This window comes from Pleurodeles waltl, chromosome 4_2 (assembly GCF_031143425.1).
Source record: "Pleurodeles waltl isolate 20211129_DDA chromosome 4_2, aPleWal1.hap1.20221129, whole genome shotgun sequence".
NCBI lineage: Eukaryota > Metazoa > Chordata > Amphibia > Caudata > Salamandridae > Pleurodeles > Pleurodeles waltl.
In genome coordinates this window covers 995370366-995393340 of record NC_090443.1, presented here as the reverse complement: position 1 = coordinate 995393340, position 22975 = coordinate 995370366, and the positions used below count along the sequence as shown (strand labels likewise).

Below are 22975 nucleotides of genomic sequence, written 5' to 3'. Positions count from 1 at the left end.
AGAAACCTTCCACGGCTTCCTTGAGTCGGTGGGTTCGATCTTTAATTCTGTTGGCCTATTCCTTGAAAGAGGTGGTTCCTCCTCTAGGGATTCAGGGGAGATCTACCAGAGGCATGGCGGCGACGGTGGCAGAGCTTCAGGGGACTTCGGTGGTGGAGATTTGCAGGGCCGCCACTTGGGCTTCTCCTTCGACGTTTGTGCGTCATTATAGGCTGTCGGACTTGGGTAGTTTGGAGTCGGTGTTAGGTCACCGGGTCTTATCCTCTATGAGATAATGTTTGGGGATGTTCTTGGTGCAGGATATTAAATAAAGGTCTTGCAACTCGATGTCCGTCTCCTGTGTGTTTTTCTTGCTATGTCTCATTGGTTAAAAGGAAGGCGAGGGAGGGACGGGAGGTAATGCTTCCATTTTCTTACGATAATGGCATTACTCCTAGTCCTACTCCCTCGCCTTCCTTTTCCGTTCCCTCCCACCCTCCCGGTACGGACTGTCCGAGTTGCAGCTTGGGCTTGGTTTTTGTACAGGAGGGGATAAGGGTGGGGGGGGTTTTTGAAAGGGGAAGGGAGGGTCTAGGGGGGAGGCGGGAGGCCTCGTTGGTTAAAAGGAAGGCGAGGGAGTAGGACTAGGAGTAATGCCATTATCGTAAGAAAATGGAAGCATTACTCAATCGACTTCCATTCCTACCTCTGACGTTCATAATTAGTATGGAAATCCACATAGGGAAAAGGCACTTGTGATATAATAATTCATCAGGCGATAATACACACTAACTGGGAATCAGCCCTTCAGTGACCGCCCCTGATCTCAGAGATGCTGTCTATGTCAATATCTCAAAGGCTATCATCAGACTCTCTCTACAAAAGGATGGGCTAAGTGAGTTGGGCAAGATTTTCAGATACTGCCACCACTGGCATGGAAGTTTTTATTTGTGCTTCGTATGAAAGTGAGATGGGTACATAACATCCCGGGCACTACGGATTGTAATACATCTGATTGCATCTAGGTGGTTTGAAAATAGACCCTAAGTGAATTTTTATGATCAGGTGCACCATGATAAACTCCAACCAACTTAAAGTAGATAAAAACTTTATTAGCAAATAAAACCATTTAAGAAATGCCCTGCCTATTTTTACTACCTCAGTATGCTCAGAGTCCACACAAGATGATAAATAGCACATTGACAAAGCGGGGTGTGACCATGACAAATGACAAATGAACAGGGCAATTTTCGATGTTGGCTTGGCGCTCCCTGCCCTGAAGGCATTCGGTTTTGGTGAAGCCAGAAAATGATGTGGCAAATGCAGTAACTCTATATTTATGCAGAAAATGCTGCAGCCACAAGATTGCATAAATCTACTGATCCTCACCGTTGCCCATGTGTTTTATCAATAATTTATTTATGTGAACAAAAGGCCAGGGCACACCAAAGCAAATGGTGTGCCCTGGCCTTTTGTTCACATAATGCATGTAACCACTGACTGTTCTTCAGTTAGTGGGTTCGGGACACCTGGGGTGGTAGGTGCCCGGCCAGTTTGGCACCCACCTGCATTTCCAATTTTGATTGTGTTGTGCTTAAAGACTGCTGTTTATGGACACTGCTCTAAAACCTATGTTGATGTGCGAGCATTGTGGCATCTTCCACCTTCTCTTTTTGTATTTCAATAATTTATTTAAGCAAGGTAAAACACATTATGCTGTTATCAACTATGTATCATCCGTCTTTCTCTTTCTCTCGCTATGCATGTGTATATATATATATATATATATATATATATATATATATATATATATTCAAGGGGTATAGCTTCAGTGGGGGTGATTGGGGTGTTACACCCCCTGAAATATGTATTCTCTAGTAAATAGTTGGGTACAAGGGTTTTCAGTCCGGTAAGAAGAAGTGTCTGTCAGACTTCACTTGGGATTTTTATATGACCACACCGACAAAAACATGCACACACTCTCTGTCTGTCTACCTCTCTGTCTCTCTCTGTTTTGAAGGCCTTAAAAATGTTGATTAGTTTGAAAAATATTGTGCTTTAAGTGACTCCAAACAATCTGCCTTACTCTCTTTTTCCACTGCTTCCTAATTCCCCCTCATGTCTTTCTTTTCATATATGTCTTTTAGCAATATATCCCAGCGCAACTGTTGGGAAATTTGGAGCTCACCGCCCCCAACCACCAAAATAATTACTGACCAAGCTACGCCTCTGCTCAAACAACATAATTCCTAAGAACACATTATATGGTAGAGTGGCAAGAGTGGAGGTGCGTGGTGTGGCGTATGGATGTAAATTAATTTTGTCAGGGATGTACCATATGGTGTGCAGATTAACGCAAGTCTGTACGAAGGTACGTGATTTATAGTAAATTGAAGGTGGTCGTAAATAATATATTTAAGTAATAACTGGTGGTCCGCAAAATATAAATTTAAATTGTAATTATAACTTTATAATTTCTAATAATTGTATAGTTTAATTTGGGTTTGTGTAGAAATAATAAATAAATAATTCTTAACTGTACCTTGTCTTTAAGCTCTGTTTTTTTCATTAAATATATACAGATAAATGTTGGGCTATGTATAGAAAAGCTGTACTTAGCTTTCGATATTTTGTCCTTCTATATTGTATCCACTACATATGGGGCCATCGAGATTCCAGCCTCGATATTCCAGGGGCACACCTATAGCAGTCACTGTGATCTAAAGGTCTTGATCAATGACCACAACTGGGTTCGTGGTTGAACACTGCACACTGTGGTTATATTCTCATTGTTTAAACAGGTTTTTTTCAGCACTCTTTTTATGCGATGTTGTTCTCTGTCTTTGTTTTATTTAGATCTGTATTCGATTTCCTGAAAGTGTGTGGTTTTCTGAATAAGAGATGTGTTCCGTCACACACTCTTTGGGTTTTCCAGGTAGACAAACAGATGCATTTATTTGTAAACAGCCGCCAAGTGGCTCCAAGTCTCACTACTTTTGAGTTACTGTAGCTGACATTGCTACCTCTGGACTGAAGTCTAGGCCCATTTGAAATGAGGAAGTGGTAATAAGTAAACTGTCTCTCTCTTCTCCAGATTCGGGCTCGCCATTCAGGCATGCTGGAATTTCCCCATTGGGTTCCAAAGAACTGAGCCATCTTTAGGGGCAAAGGGCCCTGCAGTGGCACAGCCCAGAAAGTATTTTGTCTACACATTTGAAAAATATGCACTATTTAGAACTGTTAGTGAAATAATGTTCTGTGGTGAGATCACCACACCCTTTAACCAGTGCTTAATTTGTACATAAAAACGTGCTGGTGCTCAAAGCCCCCCTCTTTAACACGCGGCTGCTGCAATTAAATGTGCGAACACAGAATACTGAGGCAGCGTAATCCTGAAGCCATCTTGGGCATCTTCAATCAATTTACAGCCCCTCCCTGCCCCTTCAGCTCACTCTTGCAGCTTTCTGCTTTCTCCCATTGTGACGCATTTTCGTTTTTCTCTTCCTCTGTCTTTCTCATATGTGTCCTTTGCTCATAGTAAATGCTTGAGGCTGAAAAATAAGCGCCAGGCTTCAAAAATAAGTTCTGGTGCTCCGCACCGGAAACAACAAGCACAAATTGAGCACTGTCTTTAGCCCTCTGGAGAGGGTGGGGCTTGCACTGAGTAGATGGAGCCTCCTTCAAGGGCACAGACAGCATCATTTTATTCAGCTCCCACCAGAGTTTCGTCTCTTAAGTCATAGCAGTGGGGTGGTCCTATAACATTTGAAAGCCACTCTTTGCGACCATGCCCTACTGGCTACTTGAGTACACCCAAGAGTACTAAACGCAGCCGTCCGCCTTATGAAAGATGCTCACAAAATGACAGAATCGCTCAGACAGGGGCATAGTAAGGATTTTGGGGGACATGGATTAAACATATTTTGAGGGTCCCTGTTCGGAACAGCATTGAATCTATGATCCAATTTCAGTTCTTACATACCCTCTTTGGTTGGGTCACTGACACACTTCTAACGGCTTTATATTTAATATTCAGGGATATGTGTGTTTTCAATATTGTAACACAGCAGCAGCTCACTGGTATTGCTGCAAATTATCTCTATGACACCCTCCCATTTCTCATATATGAGGTCCTGTTTTGATTTAAAAGAACTTTTTTTTACGGATGTTGCATTAAAAACATAAACACACATTTCTCTGCAAAATGTCGATAATAGACTCTCACACATCATACACATTTAAAATAAATTAAAGGAAAACGTTTTTTAAAACAATCTGTTTACGAATTATACAGGCTCATCAGGACAATACTCTGCTCTATGAGGGGGCCCATTTAAAGGCTGGGGCCCTGGGCCAGAGCCCACTTTGCCCATGCCTTTTAACAGTGTCACTCAAAGTACGGCCCGGGAGCCGCAGGCGGCCCTCGTGACCTTTACGTGCAGTCCCTGCTCAACAGCAGCAATGGGCTGCATTGTACTTGACTCAGCATTCACATTAAAAGAATGTTAACTAAACAGGCTAGCCTTTATGTACACGTTAATTGAAAGTGAACAAAAAGTGATGTAACTAGGTTGTCCTGAACCAGTTAACATTAGGAACACTTTCATTTTTAAGGACATTTTGCAGCAAAAGTGTAAAAATATGATAATGTTTCTTCAGAAGTCAAAACTTTTATTTCATTTCATTAACACAAAGAACCATTTCACCTTAGTAAGTCAGATTATATCATATCACTGTAAATTTTTATTTAAAGTGATGATTTTTTAAACATGAACAAAGAGAGATTCATTCTTCCTCCACCCTGGCAACAATGCCAACAAGCATTTGCAATGCAGTGGGTCTCGCATTTGCTCGAGTTAAAGCTATTAGCGTTGTAAACGCCTAACCGGACTTTCCTTGCCACATAAACTAAAAATGAAAAGTAAAACACTTTCACATAACTAACTGGACTTTTCTTGCCACATAAACAAAACAAAAAAAAGTAAAACAGTTTCAAATAAGCGATCCGATGGCCGCCATGAGTGCAAAGCAGACACACAAAAGGAAACAGAAGTTCCCTCGTTGTGAAACGTATCGGCAAAAGCGTAATTATGCATATAAACAGCAAAAGTGCAATTCTCCATGTAACTGGAAAAAGTGCAATTATCCATGTAACCGGCAAAAGTGCGAATATCCATGTAACAGGGTCGATGTCATGCAAAGCAAAGCGCTTGACTAGTGCCCATTGACATTGTACTGCCTACGAAATAAAGAGAAAAAGTAGTCCAGAAGCCATAACGAAAACATGGAGCCTCGTATGTTTTCAGTAGTTGGCTGGCGAGCTCGAGGAGGGCCAAACACTGGAAAAGGCATGACGTATGCATGCCTTTCACTAATGAAATCAAGCAAATTTTAAAAGCAAGCCCACAAACCAACCAAAATGAGTGGCGTAACATGGGTGTGGTTAAAAGCCCAAAGAGAGATTACACCAGGGACAAAACGCTTTGCGCGCTCGACCCTAAAAATGAATTAAGAAGCAAGTCAGTTATTATGTGACCCTTTGGGTGACCTAAGTTCCTATTCTACATTAGCAACATTATAGTTTATTAAATCAAACACAGAAGAAAGTTTTGTACTGTGCGCATCCTGGAGTTCTATATTTCAAGCCACCTTATATGTGATAATGGAGGGAAAGTGGGAAAAAAAACAATTGTCTAAGGTCACACAATTTGGTAAAGTGGGGAAGCCGGGAATAATCCCAGGTTTTCTGGTTTCACATTGTGCAATTCAGCCACTAAATGTATATGCTTCACTTCCCCTAAACCCACCTTACTTTCAACACACCCCTGAACGACCCCTTCAATGCAGCTCTTGTTAACACCACAGACCAAAATGTTGGCCCCCGGGAAAATCTTTGCGAGTACCCATACCAGAAAAACGTCTCTGCCATCAGAGGTCTGAGTACTCTCTTGGGTCCCGCTGCCCCCTCGCTTACAGTGACCGGACGTCCCGGATTTCAACGGGCAGTCCCGGTTTTCAGAAGACTGTCCTGGTGTCCCAACGCTTTTGTTCATTTTACATAAATGTCCTGGTTTTTGGGACAAAGGTCAGGTCAACCTACGAACACTTTTGTTAATTTGAGATAAACGTCCTGGTTTATGGGACAAAGGTCAGGTCAGCCTGCGCATCAGAAGTGAAAGGTATGCTCTCTTTTCACATGGACCTCTAGAGCCTTAAGTATTTCTGCTGCTCTCTTGTGTGTGTGTGTGTGTGTGTGTAATTGAGACTAAAGGCTGTAGGCCTACTTTTATGTCTAACCTGTCCCGGTTTTTACTTTTTAACCCTTCAGGTGCCCTGAACGTAACGGGGCCTGGCACCCCCCTTCCCTAGGCAGGGATGGAAGGGGAATCGCTTCCCCTTTCACCCCCACCTCCCCTTACCCCCGTGGGGTCTGATGACATCAGCGTGATCGGAGGAGAAATGCAAAAGCATTTCCCCTCCGATCACGTGGAGGGGGTGAGAAAGGCATGAAAGGAGAGGAAAGGCCTTTCCTCTCCCTTCATGTCTTTCTGTGCATTTCTGCTGTCGTGATCGGGCAGCAGAAATGCCACTAGACACAATTTTTTATTTTTGTTTATTATTGCATAAAGGGAGCAGCCAATTGGCAAGAGCCGCTCCACAAGGGGGCAATTTATTTTTCTGTCATTTCTGCCCCCCCCCGGGGGGCAGATCAGCCTATTTTTATTAGGCCAATTTGACCCCAAGGGGGCAGAAACCACTAGACACCAGGGAGTTTTTTATTTATGTTTATACATAAGGGAAGCGGCCCCTTGGGCAATGGCCGCTCCCCAGGGGGGCAAAATATTTTTAGGCCTTTTCTGCCCCCCACCCCCGGGCAGATCGGCCTATTATAATTAGGCCGATCTGCCCGCATGGGTGGCAGAAACCCCTAGACTCCAAGGATATATATTTTTGTATGTTTATTTATTTTTTTATATATATATGGGGAGCGACCCTTTAGGCAAGGGTCGCTTCCCTGGGGGGCAAATTGTATTTAGGCCATTTCTGCCCTCCTTGGTGGCAGATCTGCCTATTTCTACTAGGCCAATCTCCCCCCAAGGGGGGCAGAAACCGCTAGACACAAGGGATTTTTTTTGTTTTTTGTCAGTTTCACGTGAGGGGAGCAACCCCTTAGGATAGTCGCTCCCCTCGGGGGCAAATTTGTTGTAGGCCATTTCTGCCCCTCTTGGGGGCAGATCGGCCTATTGTAATTAGGCTGATCTGCCCCCGGGGGGGGGGGCAGAAAACCCTAGACACCAGGGATTGTTTTTATTTTTTTATTTTTATTTTTTATATGTGGGTCGCTCCCCTGGGGGGTAAATTGTCTTTAGGCCATTTCTGCCCCCCTTGGGGGCAGATCAGCCAATTTTTGTTAGCCCAATCTAGACACCAGGGTTTTTTTATTTGTTTGTGTCAACTTCAAGCAAGGGGAGTGACTCCTTAGGCAAGGGTCGTTCCCGTGGGGGGAAAATTTATTTTAGCCCATTTCTGCCCCCCTTGGAGGCAGATCGGCCTATTTTTATTAGGCCAACCTGCTCTCAAGAGGGGCAGAAACCACTTAGCACCAGGGATTTTTTCTTCTGACAATTTCACGTAAGGGGAGTGACCCCTTAGACCAGGGTCGCTCCCCTGGGGGGCAAATTTATTTTAGGTCATTTCGGCCTATTTCTATTAGGTGGATCTGCCCCCAGGGGGGCAGAAACCACCTAGGCACCAGGGATTGGTGTGTGTGTATGTGTGTGTTTTGTTCGGGGGGGCTGTCCCTTGGGCAAGGGTCACTCCCCATGGGGGGCACATTACTGTTGACATATCTGCCCCCCGGAGGCAGATTGGCCTATTTTTGGAAGGCTCATCTGCCCCCAAGGGGGGCAGAAAGCCCACCAGAGACCAGGGAAGATTTTTTTTCCAAAATAAAAGGGTGGGGATATAGCCATACCCCCACCCCAAATAAATGGGGCCAAAGCTGTTCTGCCCACTGGTGGGCAGATGGGGAAATTACCCCAGATCCACTCCCGCGGGGGGCAGAAAGCATACTAGATGCCAAGGAATAAAAAAAATATATAAAATAGTGAGGTGGTGGCCACCAATCAGTATGTGCCTGGTCTTATCTATACCGATAAAAATTCTGCTGCACTTGTCAGCCTAAAATTGTTTTTTCAAACTGCCCTTTTGGACCCGCTTTGGTTCCCCCTCAACTTTGACATGTTTTAGGCTCTTCCCTGTCACAGGCACTTGGCCCACCTACACAGGTGAGGTATCATTTTTACCGGGAGACTAAGGGGAACGTTGAGTGATAGGAAATTTGTACCGGTGTAGTGATCCCACACAGAAATGTGGGAAAAAAAATGATTTTTTATTTAGCTAAATTTGAGGTTTGCTGAGGATTCTGGGTAAGAAAACATTGGGGGATCTATGCAAGTCATACCCCCCTGGACTCCCTCGGGTGTCTAGTTTTAAAAAATGTCTGGGTTTGGTAGGTTTCCCTAGAAGGCTGCTGAGCCCAGGACCAAAAAGACAGGTGTCCCCCACAGCTGCAAAAACAGGTAGGTTTGTATTTCATAATTTTGATGTGTCCAGATAGTGTTTTGGGGCATTTCCTTTCGCGGGCACTAGGCCTACCCACACAAGTGAGGTACCAATTTTAACAGGAGGCTTGGGGGAACGCTGGGTGGAAGGAAATTTGTGGCTCCTCTCAGATTCCAGAACTTTCTGTCACCGAAATGTGAGGAAAAGGTGGTTTTTGGGCCAAATTTTGAGGTTTGTAAAGGATTCTGGGCAACAGAACCCAGTGAGAGCCCCATAAAGTCACCCCATCTTGGATTCCCCTAAGTGTCTAGTTTTCAAAAATGCGCAGGTTTGGTAGGTTTCCCTGGGTGCTGACTGAGCTAGGGGTCAAAATCCACAGCTAGGCACTTCGCAAAAAACAGGTCTGTTTTCTTTGGGAGAATGTGATGTGTCCACGTTGTGTTTTGGGGCATTTCCTGTTGCGGGCGCTAGGCCTACCCACACAAGTGAGGTACCATTTTTATCAAGAGACTTGGGGGAACGCTGGGTGGAAGGAACTTTGAAGCTACTCTCAGATTCCAGAACTTTCTGACACCGAAATGTGAGGAAAAAGTGTTTTTTGGGCCAAATGTTGAGGTTTGCAAAGGATTCTGGGTAACAGAACCTCGTGGGAGCCCCACAAGTCACCCCATCTTGGATTTTCCTAGGTGTCAAGTTTTCAAAAATGCGCAGGTTTGGTAGGTTTCCCTAGGTGAGGTAGAAGCCAAAATCCACAGCTAGGGACTTTGCAAAAAACAGGTCTGTTTTCTTTGGGAGAATGTGATGTGTCCATGTTGTGTTTTGGGGCATTTCCTGTCGCAGGCGCTAGGCCTACCGACACAAGTGAGGTACCATTTTTATCTGCAGACTTAAGGGAACGCTGGGTGGAAAGAAATTTGTGGCTCCTCTCAGATTCCAGAACTTTGTGTCACCGAAATTGGAGGAAAAACTGTTTTTTTGGCCAAATGTTGAGGTTTGCAAAGGATTCTGGGTAACAGAACCTGGTAAGAGCCCCACAAGTCACCCCATCTTGGATTCCCCTAGGTGTCTAGTTTTTAAAAATGCACAGATTTGGTAGGTTTCCCTAGGTGCCGGCTGAGCTAGAGGTCAAAATCTACACTAGGCACTTTGCAAAAAACACATCAGATTTCAATGTAAAAATGTGATGTGCCCATGTTGTGTTTCCTGTCACAAACATTAGGCCTTCCCACGCAAGTGAGGTACCATTTTTATCAGGAGACTTGGGGAAACACAGAATAGCAATAGAAGTGTTATTGCCCCTTGTCTTTCTCTAAATTTTTTCCTTCCAAATGTAAGACAGTGTGTAAAAAACAGATGTCTATTTGAGAAATGCCCTGTAATTCACATGCTAGTATGGACACCCCGGAATTCTGAGATGTGCAAATTCACACTGTTTCTCAACACCTTATCTTGTGCCCATTTTGGAAATACAGAGGTTTTCTTGATACCTATTTTTCACTCTTTATAGTTCAGCAAATGAATTGCTGTATACCTGGTATAGAATGAAAACCCATTGCAAGGTGCAGCTCATTTATTGGCTCTGGGTACCTAGGGTTCTTGATGAACCTACAAGCCCTATATATCCCAGCAACCAGAAGAGTCCAGCAGACATAACGGTATATTGCTTTAAAAAATCTGACATTGCAGGAAAAAGTCAAAGAGTAAAACTCTGTGAAAAATTGCAGTTTTTTTTTTTTACCTCAATTTCAATATTTTTTTATTTCAGCTGTTATTTTTCTGTACGAAAACCTTCTAGGATCTACACAAATTATCCCTTGCTGAATTTAGAATTTTGTCTATTTTTCAGAAATGTTTACCTGTCCGGGATCCAGCATTGGTTTCACACCCATTTCTGTCACTGACTGGAAGTAAGCTGAAAGCACAAAAAATAGTAAAAATGGGGTATGTCCCAGTAAAATGCCAAGATTGTGTTGGAAAATGGGGTTTTCTGATTCAAGTCTGCCTGTTCCTGAAAGCAGAGATGCTTATGATTTTAGCAACGCAAACCCTTTGTTGATTTCTTTTTCAGGGAAAAAACACAAGCCTTCTTCTGCAACCCTTTTTTCCCCATTTAAAAAAAAAAAAAAAAACATTTTCACTGTATTTTGGCTAATTTCTTGCTCTCCTTCAGGGGAACCCACAAAGTCTGGGTACCTCTAGAATCCCTTGGATGTTGGAAAAAAGGACGCAAATTTGGCGTGGTTAGCTAACATGGACAAAAATGTATGAGGACCTAAGCGCGAACTGCCCCAAATAGCCCCCAAAAAAGGCCTGGCACCCGAGGGGAAAAGGCCTTGGCAGCGAAGGAGTAAAAATCCGGTCACCCTACCCTGGCTGCACGTCAGTACGCTCAAGACCTGCTGCAAGCTATGCGCCGGGACAAGCCTCACGCGCAGCAGCCCCAAACTGGAAATAGAAGGAAGAACAGACGGGATGCCACGGCCCCTTGCTCCGGTACTTCTACTGTACATAAAGAAGCTGCCAGTAGGCCCAGGCCCAGGCCCAATCCTTCTCCAGGACCGGAAATAAATGAAGGCACGCGTCGCGAGCAGCACCTTGTTGCAAGAGAAACCACCCGGCTGCTGAAGTCGCAGAGCGACGCCCACTTCCCCTAGCCCCAGGACTCCAGAAACCTGCTGACAACTCCAACTGCGCTAACCCACTCCACTGACTGCACTCCCCCCTCCTACAGCATCTCGTGCTCATCTTCTAGCCAGCGGCTCAGCTGTGAGAGACAGTGTGTGTGTGTGACAGATTTCCTAACAAGCAGGCTGGCATATAACGTTTAAATACATTATATGACGAGCAGGTGCATGGGAGGGGCCCAAGGGGCAGAGGAAAGCAAGAGGAATGTGGAAAAGCACAATACTTGGTAAAATTACCAATATTTTCGACGACTTTAAAAACTGAGGAGAGAGTGTGCGTGCGTTTTTCTGTCTGAATGTATGTACAAATTCCTGATGAAACCCGGCAGACATCTTACTACACCCGACTGAAGCATCTGTCCTCAACCATTTAACAGAAAATTAATTTATTTAGCGGGGGCAGGGAGGGTATAGCACTCTCCCCTTGAAGATTCGTCCCGGCATCTAGCCCATACTATTTGCCTCTTGTATACATTGAGACACGCATCTTTAACCTACTAGTTCTGGTAGGCTATAAAAAGTGCATTGCATTTTGGGACTTGTAGTTTCAATTGTAAAATTGTGAGTTCTGTTTCAGACATCCCAGCAAGTAACTGCCATGAATCCAGACTAGGTGCTCTTGGTGTCATTCATGAAAGGACTAGTTGACTGAGAGGCTGCATCGACTGGACAGACTGGATGGAGCGGGGTCCTCGGTGGTCTCTCTTCTTACATAAACACAACTGTGCAAAGTACAGGTACCAGCTCCTTGACAGTTCACTGGTTCTAGTCTCTAGGGTGATCACCCGTCCGCAGCCCCTCTCACTGGTAACTCACCTAATGCAGCGCCCTGCGAGTACCACTCAACTGCCCGGGGGCACTACGTGTGATAATCAACTGCCCAGGGCCCCTGTGAGTGCCACTCACCGGTCTGAGAGCCCGTGTTTGCAACGTACCATCCTAGGGCACTGTGGGCGACATTCACCAGCCCAGGGTCCCTATGTGAGACATTCACCTGCCCAGGGTCCCTATGTGAACAGTCAACTACCCAGGGTCCCTATGTGAGACACTCTCCTGCCCAGGGCCCCTATGTGAGACATTCACCTGCCCAGGGTCCCTGTGTGAGACATTCACCTGCCCAGGGCCCCTATGTGAGACATTCACCTGCCCAGGGCCCCTATGTGAGACATTCACCTGCCCAGGGTCCCTATGTGTACACTCTCCTGCCCAAGGTCCCTATGTGAGATTCTCTCCTACCCAGGGCCCACGTGTGGGACACTCTCCTGCCCAGGGTCGCTCTGTGAGACATTCACCCACCCAGGGCCCCTATGTGGGACACTCTCCTGCCCAGGGTCCCTCTGTGAGACATTCACCTGCCCAGGGTCCCTATGTGCATACTCAACTACCCAAGGTCCCTATGTGAGACACTCTCCTGCCCAGGGTCCCTATGTCTACACTCACCTGCCCAAGGTCTCTATGTAAGAGGCTCTCCTGCCCAGGGTCCCTATGTGAGACACTCTCCTGCCCAGGGTCCCTATGTGCACACTCACCTGTCCAGGGTCTCTATGTAAGACACTCTCCTTCCCAGGGCCCCTATGTGGGACACTCTCCTGCCTAGGATCCCTATGTGAGACATTCACCTGCCCAGGGTCCGTATGTGCACACTCACCTGTCCAGGGTCTCTATGTAAGACACTCTCCTTCCCAGGGCCCCTATGTGGGACACTCTCCTGCCTAGGATCCCTATGTGAGACATTCACCTGCCCAGGGTCCCTATGTGCACACTCAACTACCCAGGGTCCCTATGTGAGACACTCTCCTGCCCAGGGCCCCTATGTGAGACACTTTCCTGCCCGGGGTCCCTATGTAAGACACTGTCCTGCCCAGGATCTCTATGTGAGACACTCTCCTTCCCAGGGTCCCTGTGTGGGATTCTCTCCTGCCCAGGGCCCCTATGTGAGACACTTTCCTGCCCGGTGTCCCTATGTGGGACACTTTCCTGCCCAGGGCCCCTATGTAAGACACTCTCCTGCCCAGGATCTCTATGTGAGACACTCTCCTGCCCAGGGTCCCTGTGTGGGATTCTCTCCTGCCCAGGGCCCCTATGTGCACACACACTTTCTCAGGGTCCCTATGTGAGGGGGGTGTCTGTGTGTGTCTCGCCTGCCCAAGAGCCTTGCTTGAGGCACTCACCTGTCCGGGAGAGCTCTTCCAGGTACCCAGTCCGATCAGTGGCATCTTCTGCCCAGTGTGAAGGGTTGCACATTGCGCCATGTTGTCCACCTAAAGTCGAAGACAAGCAGTGTTAATCAGTGCAGCGCCAGCAGCAACTTTTTTTTCAGAGCAGGAAACGGGAAGGACAGTCACCCCTGATATCAGCCTCTCCATCCTTCCATACCCCCCTGCCTGCTCTCCAGTATCACTTCCTGATCACCTCCCACTCTGCCTGCTCTGCAGTAACCAACACTTCCTGTTCGCCTCCCACCCCCTGCCTGCTCTTCAATAACACATTCTATTCACCTTCTATCCTCTGCCTGCTTTTCACTAACCTGCCCTCTCCCCACAACCCCTCCCACCCCCTCCTGCTCTCCAGTAAGCCGTCTGTCAGCAAGTCTTCTCAGTCCTTGGTAATTAGTTACCATGAGTGATCCTCGGCACCAAAAGTACAGAAGTCGGCAGTTTTTTCGATGTACATCGAGTTAACCGCCAGTGAACCAAGGATACTCTTGGGAAGGACTCATGGGACGTCCTTGTGGTGTCATAATATTCCCACAGTGGCTTTGGAATAAACAAAATATTGTCATCACACAGGAAACTCTCAAATATACTTCCGTTTTACTCGTCATGAAACACATCACTATAGGGCCTCTGGATCCCAAGAAAGGTAAAATACGGGCTTGTAGCATATAATTACTTTATTGCCTATTCGTTATCTCTGTTATATATCAGTGGGTGGCATCAGAGTCCTTGGCAAAGGACACCGAGGCCCATCCTCTGCCAGAAATGGGTGTCTGTGCTTACTGGCACACCAGGGAGCTGATACCAGGCTTTCTCTGAAAGCTGGATATATTCCCTACACTGGAGCTCCCGCATGGAGCTACTCTGGGTGCCCTTTACACTTGCTACCCTAGATCTCGGTGGCCTTAGCTAGGAAAAAACGGGGGACCGTCCGAAAATCACAATGGAACCTCCACGAGGTCAAAAGAAATACTATCTACTCATCTTGGACATGGTGGTCTAATGTCTAAGCGGCAGCCTTTGAAGCAACGATCTGGGTTCGAATCCCAGCTTCAGCACTTAACTAAAATCGTGTATTTCTGGGGGAAATCGCATCATTTACTCATTCCCGAAAATATAAATTTATGGAAAGTAGTGATTCAAATAGATAAATCCACAATTTCCTTATTGTGCCTGTTAGTACATTTTTAGCCCCCTGTCTGCTGAGCCCCTCGTAAAAAATCTACTCGATGCCTTGCAGGGGTATCCATCCCAAGCGTAGGTCGTTAAGACACTTACCCCTGCTTTCCTTCAGGCCTCAGGACTCCAGATTTCTCTCTCAGAGTCAGAGCTGATCCTTCAGAGATGTCTATCACGCACCCCCTGACAGAGCTCACAGCTTGTAAGCGGGCTCTGATAGTTCTCCATGATCTGACAGAACTCCTGGGCTTAATTTGAGCTGGTGGTTGCAGTTGGGACCCACCGGCACTGATTTTTGGGGTACAGCACTTACTTTTCCTCAGTAAACTTTGATCCACAGCAACTGAGACAAAAACACAAAAGCCGAAGATGAGGTGGAAGAGAAAGAAGGAAAAACAGTGACAAAGGTAGAAAGCAGGGATGGACATGAACCTAGGGGTGTGCTAAAGAGACAGAGAGTGCCTCCTACTGGCTTAACGAGGCGTGAGGTGGAATCAAGACTACGCATCCTTGAAACTCGGCACCCCAACTTTTGATAGAACCGGCCAGGAGCTTCTGGGAAAAACTTTGGGCTCGGCACTTATTGTTTTACAAATTAAGCACTGCAGAACTCTACTCCACAGTTCGTTTAGTTTTAGAGAACGGACTGTCTCAGTCTCTTCTATGTCTGACTGAATTCTCAGACTTACATAACTTCATGAGGTGATAATCAAATCATGCGCATTGTTTCACGCACTCGAACAAATGACTTCCCAGGTAGAATCCAAAAGCACAACCCAATCATTCGTGGAGACACATCCTGGTGTCCAATCATAGTCCCTCTCCAGTGTGTCATATCCCAACCAACTGGATGGTGACTCACCACAGTACTTAAGGAAATCCACTCGCAAGTTCTAGTACTGTGAGGGAACCTGGGTGCATATTGAGTTTTTCCTACTGAGACTTTGATGGTTCACAGCCAGCCGCCAAGGTCCTAGGGTGGTGTCCAAGTGCCCATGGCTGCACAGGGGATCTAGTACCGCACAATGACTCAATAGTAAACTCTCACCGGCTCACTCTTCCTTTAATCCTACTGTCTTCTAAGTGCTTTCTGCTCACTCTTTAAATACATATCCCACCTTCCCACTATCTCTTCCTTTATACCTCTTGCCACTCTGCCTTCGCACTCCTCTGCACATGCCACCTTCTTCACAATAACCCTTCCTTACACCTCCCACTTTCGACCTGCCTTATACTAACTTGCTATCCACTGCCAGACATTTTATATTGAAAGTGTCAGCCACTGCAACATACTGGCATATTGGATATAAATCTTGGCAAAAGGGGCACCCACTACAATACTGTAGATAATTCTTCAGACCACTGTGCCTCTGGATTCAAACAAGCCTGGTTGATGAGGAGTGATACCCCGAAATCCGTCCCAGGATGCTTGTTTCCGGGCCAGGGAGGACCTGGACTGGCAGTTCGGGCTGGACTGTTCCCTTGGGAAGGGGGGTCAAGAATGATTTGCATATGACTGGATCCAATCTGGGGAGGCATGGTGAACAAAAAATGATGGATTTAGCCAACATCTGTGACTGTAGGTGAATGTTTGATTTGTTCAGCATTCGGTCCATCATCTGTTCTTTTTCTTTTGTCGCCCTAAGTGGGAAGAGTATGCTCCGATGTGGGTCCTGCGCTCACTGTGCCACTGGACTGGATTCAAGCTAGCATGGCTGATGGGGTGGTGATACCACAAAACTAATCCCAGGATGCTTGTTTCCGGGCCACGGGGGACCTGCCCTGGCACTTCGGAGCAGGGTCAAGACTGATTTGCATATGGCTGGGTCCAAACTGAAGTGGTGTAGTGAGCAAAGAAACAATGGATTAAACCCAAATATGTGACTGGGGCGAATCTGTCTTTTGTTCAACATTCTGTCCATCATCTGTTCTTTTTTCTTTTGTCGCCTGAAGGGTATGCCCAGACATTAGTTGTGTGCTCACTGTGACACTGGATTCAAGCTAGCCTGGCTGATGAGGGGACGATACCGCAAAACTGGTCCCAGGATGCTTGTTACCAGTCCAGGGAGGACCTGGCCTGCAGTTCAGGCTGGACTGTTCCCATGGGGAGCAGGGTCAGGACTGATTTGCATGTGGCTGAGTCCAAACTGGGGTGACGTGGTGAGCAAAAAATACAATGGATTAAACCCAGATCTGTGACTGGGGTGAATGTTTGATTTGTTCAGCATTCCGTGCATCATCTGTTATTTTAGCTCATCTCCAAAATGCAGCAGCTTTTATAAGGTTTTAGTGTACAAAATCCAGGGTGAGCACGCCGACGGGTAGGTGTCTCAAATTGAAGACGCCTAAAGCAAAAAGCTATAGGCTGGACCGTGCTACTCCCTAAGGGGCCCCCTACACGAAGAGGGCGGGGTGACCTTTTTTGTTTCAGACTACTGACGAGACAGTTCACATAAATGTAAGTGACTGCTATGTACCTTCCATACACATAATTAGATAGTGTTTCTTTCTTTTTGTATATAGCCAGGAGAAGTCTAGTTTGATGTAGGTCCTGATGAAGCGTTAGAGGATCTTTCACGACCAATATTACGCGAAACATGTTGACCAGACCCTAGGGGGCAGGTGACAATTTCCCAGTACTCCAGGCTTTTCTTAAGTGGTCGAGCATTATTCTCAGACTCCACTTAATAGTGTTTTTAATCTTGATCGTAACCCCTCTGGATAGATATTAAACAGAATAAGTTTAGGGGTTTCTAATCAATCTTAAATTCTTTTCACTCTCCTGCCATTTATAGTGTCTGACCTCCACAACTTCAACGGCAGCCACCACATACCATAAAAGATCTCCGGCAAAGAGCCCCCGAAAGGGGAGCCCGTCAGACATTGCACCAGCCGGTCTGACGAGGAGCTTCCCGATGATGAAGCATGACACCCTCTTGGGTGTGTGAGGGTTCTAGCTCCTAAACTTTAACTGTTCACCCTATAGTCAGGAACAGTGTACCTTTGTTGTTGATTTAGTGTACAAAAGTCACATGAATTGTGTTACTTCTTATGGTCTGACGGAGTTGGACTAGCAATGTTACATAATATGGAACTATCAATATTCTAGTAAATTACTTAATTTCAGAGACCCCCTACTTCCTACTGTATCCCACTGGCTACGCCATGCATACCTGATTAAAAAAACGGCATCAGGGTCACTGAACAGACTTCTGTCCTATCCCACCTCAGCAGTGTCAACATCCTGCTTTTCATTACCTCCTGCCCATACCTGGCTCGAGTGTCCTGAATTCTGTCTACTTAAAGGTCTAAGTAATTAAATCTACATCATTACCACCTTATCAGAGCTACAGTTTTGTCACTAAAGGTACACTACCCATTCAAGATCTGTTAAGTCATATCATAGGCAGTTACAGCCCAAATTCTTCCCTATATGGCGGTAACAATTCTGCTTTCTCAGACTGCATACCTATGTTCTGAAAGAACATCCTACCTCAGTTCAGATTTATGGCATGAGAATGGAGGTGAAATTGCAGCTCCTCCAGGAACGTATCATTCAATTCAATTCACAAACTCTTATATAGCGCATGGCTACCAGAAGGCCTCCCAGCGCTAAGCAGACATCGCAGCTTGCCAGCCGCACCAAGGACTAAGTCCTAAGTAGCCAGATTGCAAAAGGACAATTGATGGTCAAGTTGACGAAGCTCTAATGGAAGAATATTCCATAGCTTTGGTGCCACATAGAGCGGCCTCCCCACCGAGACCTATGGATTTTATGAATGTTCAACATGTAGGCTATAGAGGATCTACGGGACCTGCAAGGGCTGTAAAGAGAAGTCAAAGATCCTAACTGAGAAGGACCCCCTATTGTGAAGTGCCCTATGCAAGATGCAAAGGGCTTTGAATTGAACTTGTTGCTGCACCCGAAGGCAGTGAAGTACTGCCAAAGCCTTTTTGGAAGACTGATGTCTCGCAATGTTTATGAGGACGTGGGCGGACGCAAATTGAACCACCTGCAACCTATTCACTACATACCGAGATGAGCCAAGATATAAGGCATTACCATAATCGAGGCGCAAAATGACAAGGGCGTGGATAATCAATCTTTTGGCTAGAAAAGGAAGAAGAGTTTTTACTCGATAGTCTATAGTGAGGCTGGAGTCCAACCATATCTCAAGACTTTTTAATCAAACTCTCGGGGAGTGGGAGGTTCCTCAAACAGTCCAGTAGGGGGGGTAGGAGTCCCGTTCCGAGAATTATTGCCTAGTAACATTACCTCGGTTTTGTCTTCATTAAGTTTTAATCTACAGTTGGCCATCCACCTGGCCACTTCCTAAAGGCAAGGAGTTAATTGGAGGTGACTTGAGATTGGATCTGAGGAGATTGACATGCCCAGCTGGGTGTCATCAGCATAAGAGACCAGTGGCAACGCTTAGTAACACACAGTTTCTGCCACGGGGTATATACAAAAATTGAAAAGAGTGGAACTTAAAGAAGACCCCTGAGGTTCCCCACAGCTCCGATGAAGACTTTCAGAGAAGCAGGACCAATCTAGTACCTGAAAGGTACGATTCTCGAAAAAGGAGGTGAGTCATTGATACCTGCATATGATGTTCTCCAATAAGGGTAGCATGGTCTAAGGCAACGGTACTCAAAGTACGGCCCGCGGGCCGCCAGCGGCCCCACGGACCTAGCTTGGAGGCCCGCGAGACGCACACCAAACGCCATATCATAATGGCAGCAGTATGTAAACATAGAAGAGGGCTGCGGGAGCATGCGCAACAGTGGCTTCCTTGCGCATGCTCCCGCGGCCCTCCTCTATGTTTACGTACGGCGGCCATTGTTTATGGCGTTACCCTGACGATCCTGGAAGCCAAAGCCCCATAAAAGTCAGCGCTTGCAGCTAACTTTTACGGGACTTTGTCGTCTGCTTCCTGTCACCGGCTCCACGTCTGCTGCCCGCCTGCCTGCCTGCTGTTCCACATTTGTGGCATCTTTACAGTGCTTTGAGTCAGGTAAGGCTCTTTGGGTATTTATTTATTTGTTTTTAATGTAGTGTGTGTTACTGGGGTAGGCGTGAGAGCAGATTGCGCTGTGTGTGTGCGCTGTGTGTGTGCAGATGGCGCTGTGTGTGTTACTGGGGTAGGGGTGGGAGCAGATGGCGCAGTGTGCAGATGGCGCTGTGTGTGTTACTGGGGTAGGGATGGGAGCAGATGGCGCAGTGTGCAGATGGCGCTGTGTGTGTTACTGGGGTAGGGGTGGGAGCAGATGGCGCTGTGTGTGTTACTGGGGTAGGGGTGGGAGCAGATGGCGCTGTGTGTGTTACTGGGGTAGGGGTGGGAGCAGATGGCGCTGTGTGTGTTACTGGGGTAGGGGTGAGAGCAGATGGCGCTGTGTGCAGATGGCGCAGTGTGTGTTACTGGGGTAGGGGTGAGAGCAGATGGCGCTGTGTGCAGATGGCGCAGTGTGTGTTACTGGGGTAGGGGTGAGAGCAGATGGCGCTGTGTGTGTTACTGGGGTAGGGGTGGGAGCAGATGGCGCAGTGTGCAGATGGCGCTGTGTGTGTTACTGGGGTAGTGTGCAGATGTTTTGAAAAAGGGGGTGGGGTGGTTGTTCCCCCTCTAAGCCTCGCCCCCTCTAAGCCCCCCCCCTCTAAGCCCCGCCCCCGCTGTCACTTCAGTGCGGCCCTCGGCCACAAACCATACTGCAATTTTGGCCCCCGAGAAAAAGTTTGTGAGTACCCATGGTCTAAGGTATCGAAGGCTGCACTAAGATCTAACAGAATAATGGCAGCTGAGCCTCCTTGATTCAGATGACGTCCCAGTTCTTCCACCACTGCCAGCAAAGCTGTTTCTGTGCTGTGCTGTGGGCTAAACCCCATTTTGGTGAGGTGGAGAACCTCGTAGACTTCAAGGAAGGCAGAGAGATGTTAATTAACATGCTTTTCCAGGAGCTTAGAGGCTCCTAGTAGCAGAGATATCAGCTTGTAATTATTCAGACAAAGGGGATCAAGACTGGGTTTTTTAAATAACAGTTTAACTACTGCATGCTTCCATTGGGAAGGAAACTGTCCACTACTGAGAGATACATTTAGCAGGTCCGTTAGGACGGGACCAATTCTTTCTGACCTTGGCAACGAATATGGGGAGGTGCAGGATCTAAGGGAGATCAAGATGTTACTACTTTTAAGAGGTCTGCCATGGTTTCAACAGTGAGAATGGGGAAGGCCAGAAGCTTAACGTCCTGTTGATGTAAGGGGAGCTGTCTGGATTAAAAGACTTCTAGTTTTGGGTTGTAGGGGAAAGAAAAAAATATATCCATTACCTTCTTTTGGAAAAAGAATGCCAATTGTTACTATGCTCACCTGAAGCTGCTGGAGTGGCATTAGCTGATTCAGTCTCAGTAATCTCTTTAAAAATCTGAAAGACCTATTTTGGAGAATTAGATGAGCTTTAAATTGTTTCTGAATAGTAGGAAGCTTGAGCAGCTTTAATTTCAGCATGATAGTTTCTGATGGCTGTCCTATATTCAGATTTCCTTGTCTTATGGTAAGATTTCCTCCACCTTCTCCCAGGGCTCATCTGCCCTTGTAAAGAAACCTGCATGACCTTATCTGCTAGGCTGAGCCTACAACTGCTCTGAAGAGCCCTATATTGTGTATAGATATGAATCGTTACATCTGCAAATATAGTGCTTTGTTGCTCCACAGATACTAATTTAACTTAGTTTTTTTTAGTTGTGTGGAGCATGCAGATAACAGTTTTTGCCCTGCTGCTAGAGAGAAACCTGTAATCAACCCGGGTAACAAGTGCTTTAATGTTTGAACAACCATTTTTTTTCATTATTTGCCAACGGCCTGGTCGTCCGAAATACTTCTCAGTTTGAGGCGAAGAAAATTCCAGGCCTTCGGTGCCATGAAGGCGGAGGACGAACACATTTAGAGCATTCCCCGGATCTCTGAAATCTGAAGAAGGGAGACAGAGCCAGTTTTTAGGGTCCAGCCTGCGTTGCATGCGCTCGCGCATGCGTATCGCAGCAAGACGCTTTTGTATTTAGAAAAGGGCTCGGAGCCCTGTCAACTTCACGTCAGTGTTTTTTATTGGTTCGTGGGCTTGCCTAATAAAATCTGCTTGCTTTCATTAGTCGAAGGCAAGCATACGTCATGCCTTTTCCGGTGGCTAGCCCTCCTCGAGCGCAGCGACCAAGTACAGAAAACATGCGAGGCTCGCTGTTTTCCATCGGGCTCGTGGACTTCTTTTTCTCTAATTTACGAGCGCGATCTCGCTTGGCAGAAGTCGAGCGCTTTACATAGTTAATTTCACTTTTTCGGGTTGTGTACAGAAATGCACTTTTGCCCGATAGGTGAAAAGTCGGGTTAGGAGTTTACAACGCGATCAGCTCTAACATGAGCAAACGCGAGACCCGTTGCATTGTAAATGCTTGTTAAAGTTCTTGTGGGAATGTACGAGGAGGACACTTGGCAGGTAAAGAGTGAGCCGGAGTTGTGCAAGGGTTTAAACCAATTGCACAAACTCTTAAAAGGAGTGTGTTTGTGAATGGGAAGCCAATTAAGTGTAAAGAGAGGCCGGGAAATATTGTCCAATCTGGGAAGTGTAGGTAAAAGCCATGCTGCAGCATTCTAAGCCAACCTCAGCTGCGGAATGGTATAGGACATCAATCCCTACAACAAGGCACTGGCATAATCTAATCAAGAGTCAGTCATTGCCTGCAAAATTCTGGTCCGAGTATAGTCTGGTAAATACAGAAGGATCTTGCGAAGAATCTTTAGATGATAAAAGCGAAATGAAGAGATCATGTTCACCTGAGGTTTAAAAAAGAACTGATCATAAAAAGCATCCACAGATTTTTTTACATTTTTCACTGGCACTAGACAAATATCTAAGGAATCTGGCCACCAACCTGAAGTCTAAATACTCAGGTGGCCACTCAGTGCCAACACCTCAGTTTTGTCTGAGTTCACCTGCAGACCATTCCTAGCCATCCATTCACCACAGTGTTCATACAAGATGAACGTTTTAGCTGTTCACCTTTTGTCACCATCCAGCCTGAGAATTACTTGTATGTCATCTGCTTAACACCTGCAGGGCAGTAGAAACTCCTTAATTAATCTAGTTACAAGGTCTAGTAAAGATTAAATAATGTATAACTCATACCTCAGCACTGAAGAACTGTACAGAGCCTAAGTTAGCGGGAGATCTGAAAGGAGGGACAGTGACTCTTGCTAAAAATTATCAAATTCAGTTGTAAACCAGGCCTCTTACAAGTGCCCCTGACAGGCTACCAAAGGCTGCAAAGAGGTCCAAGAGGATAAGGGAGGCAACGCTGTCTTAG

At 46.3% G+C, this 22975-nt stretch overlaps 1 protein-coding gene across 3 annotated transcripts in view; it reads right to left on the bottom strand.

Moving 5' to 3' along the window:
* AKR1A1 (aldo-keto reductase family 1 member A1) overlaps positions 1-22975 on the bottom strand; it is a 206332-nt gene that overhangs the window by 155208 nt on the left and 28149 nt on the right. For 2 of the 3 annotated variants that reach the window (XM_069232846.1, XM_069232845.1), the window contains one exon: positions 13400-13489. In XM_069232846.1, coding sequence (XP_069088947.1) covers positions 13400-13480 — 81 coding nt within the window. In that variant the 5' untranslated portion in view covers positions 13481-13489. Of the gene's footprint in view, positions 1-10400; positions 10457-13399; positions 13490-22975 lie in introns of all 3 variants that reach the window. The other variant, XM_069232844.1, reaches the window with a different exon arrangement.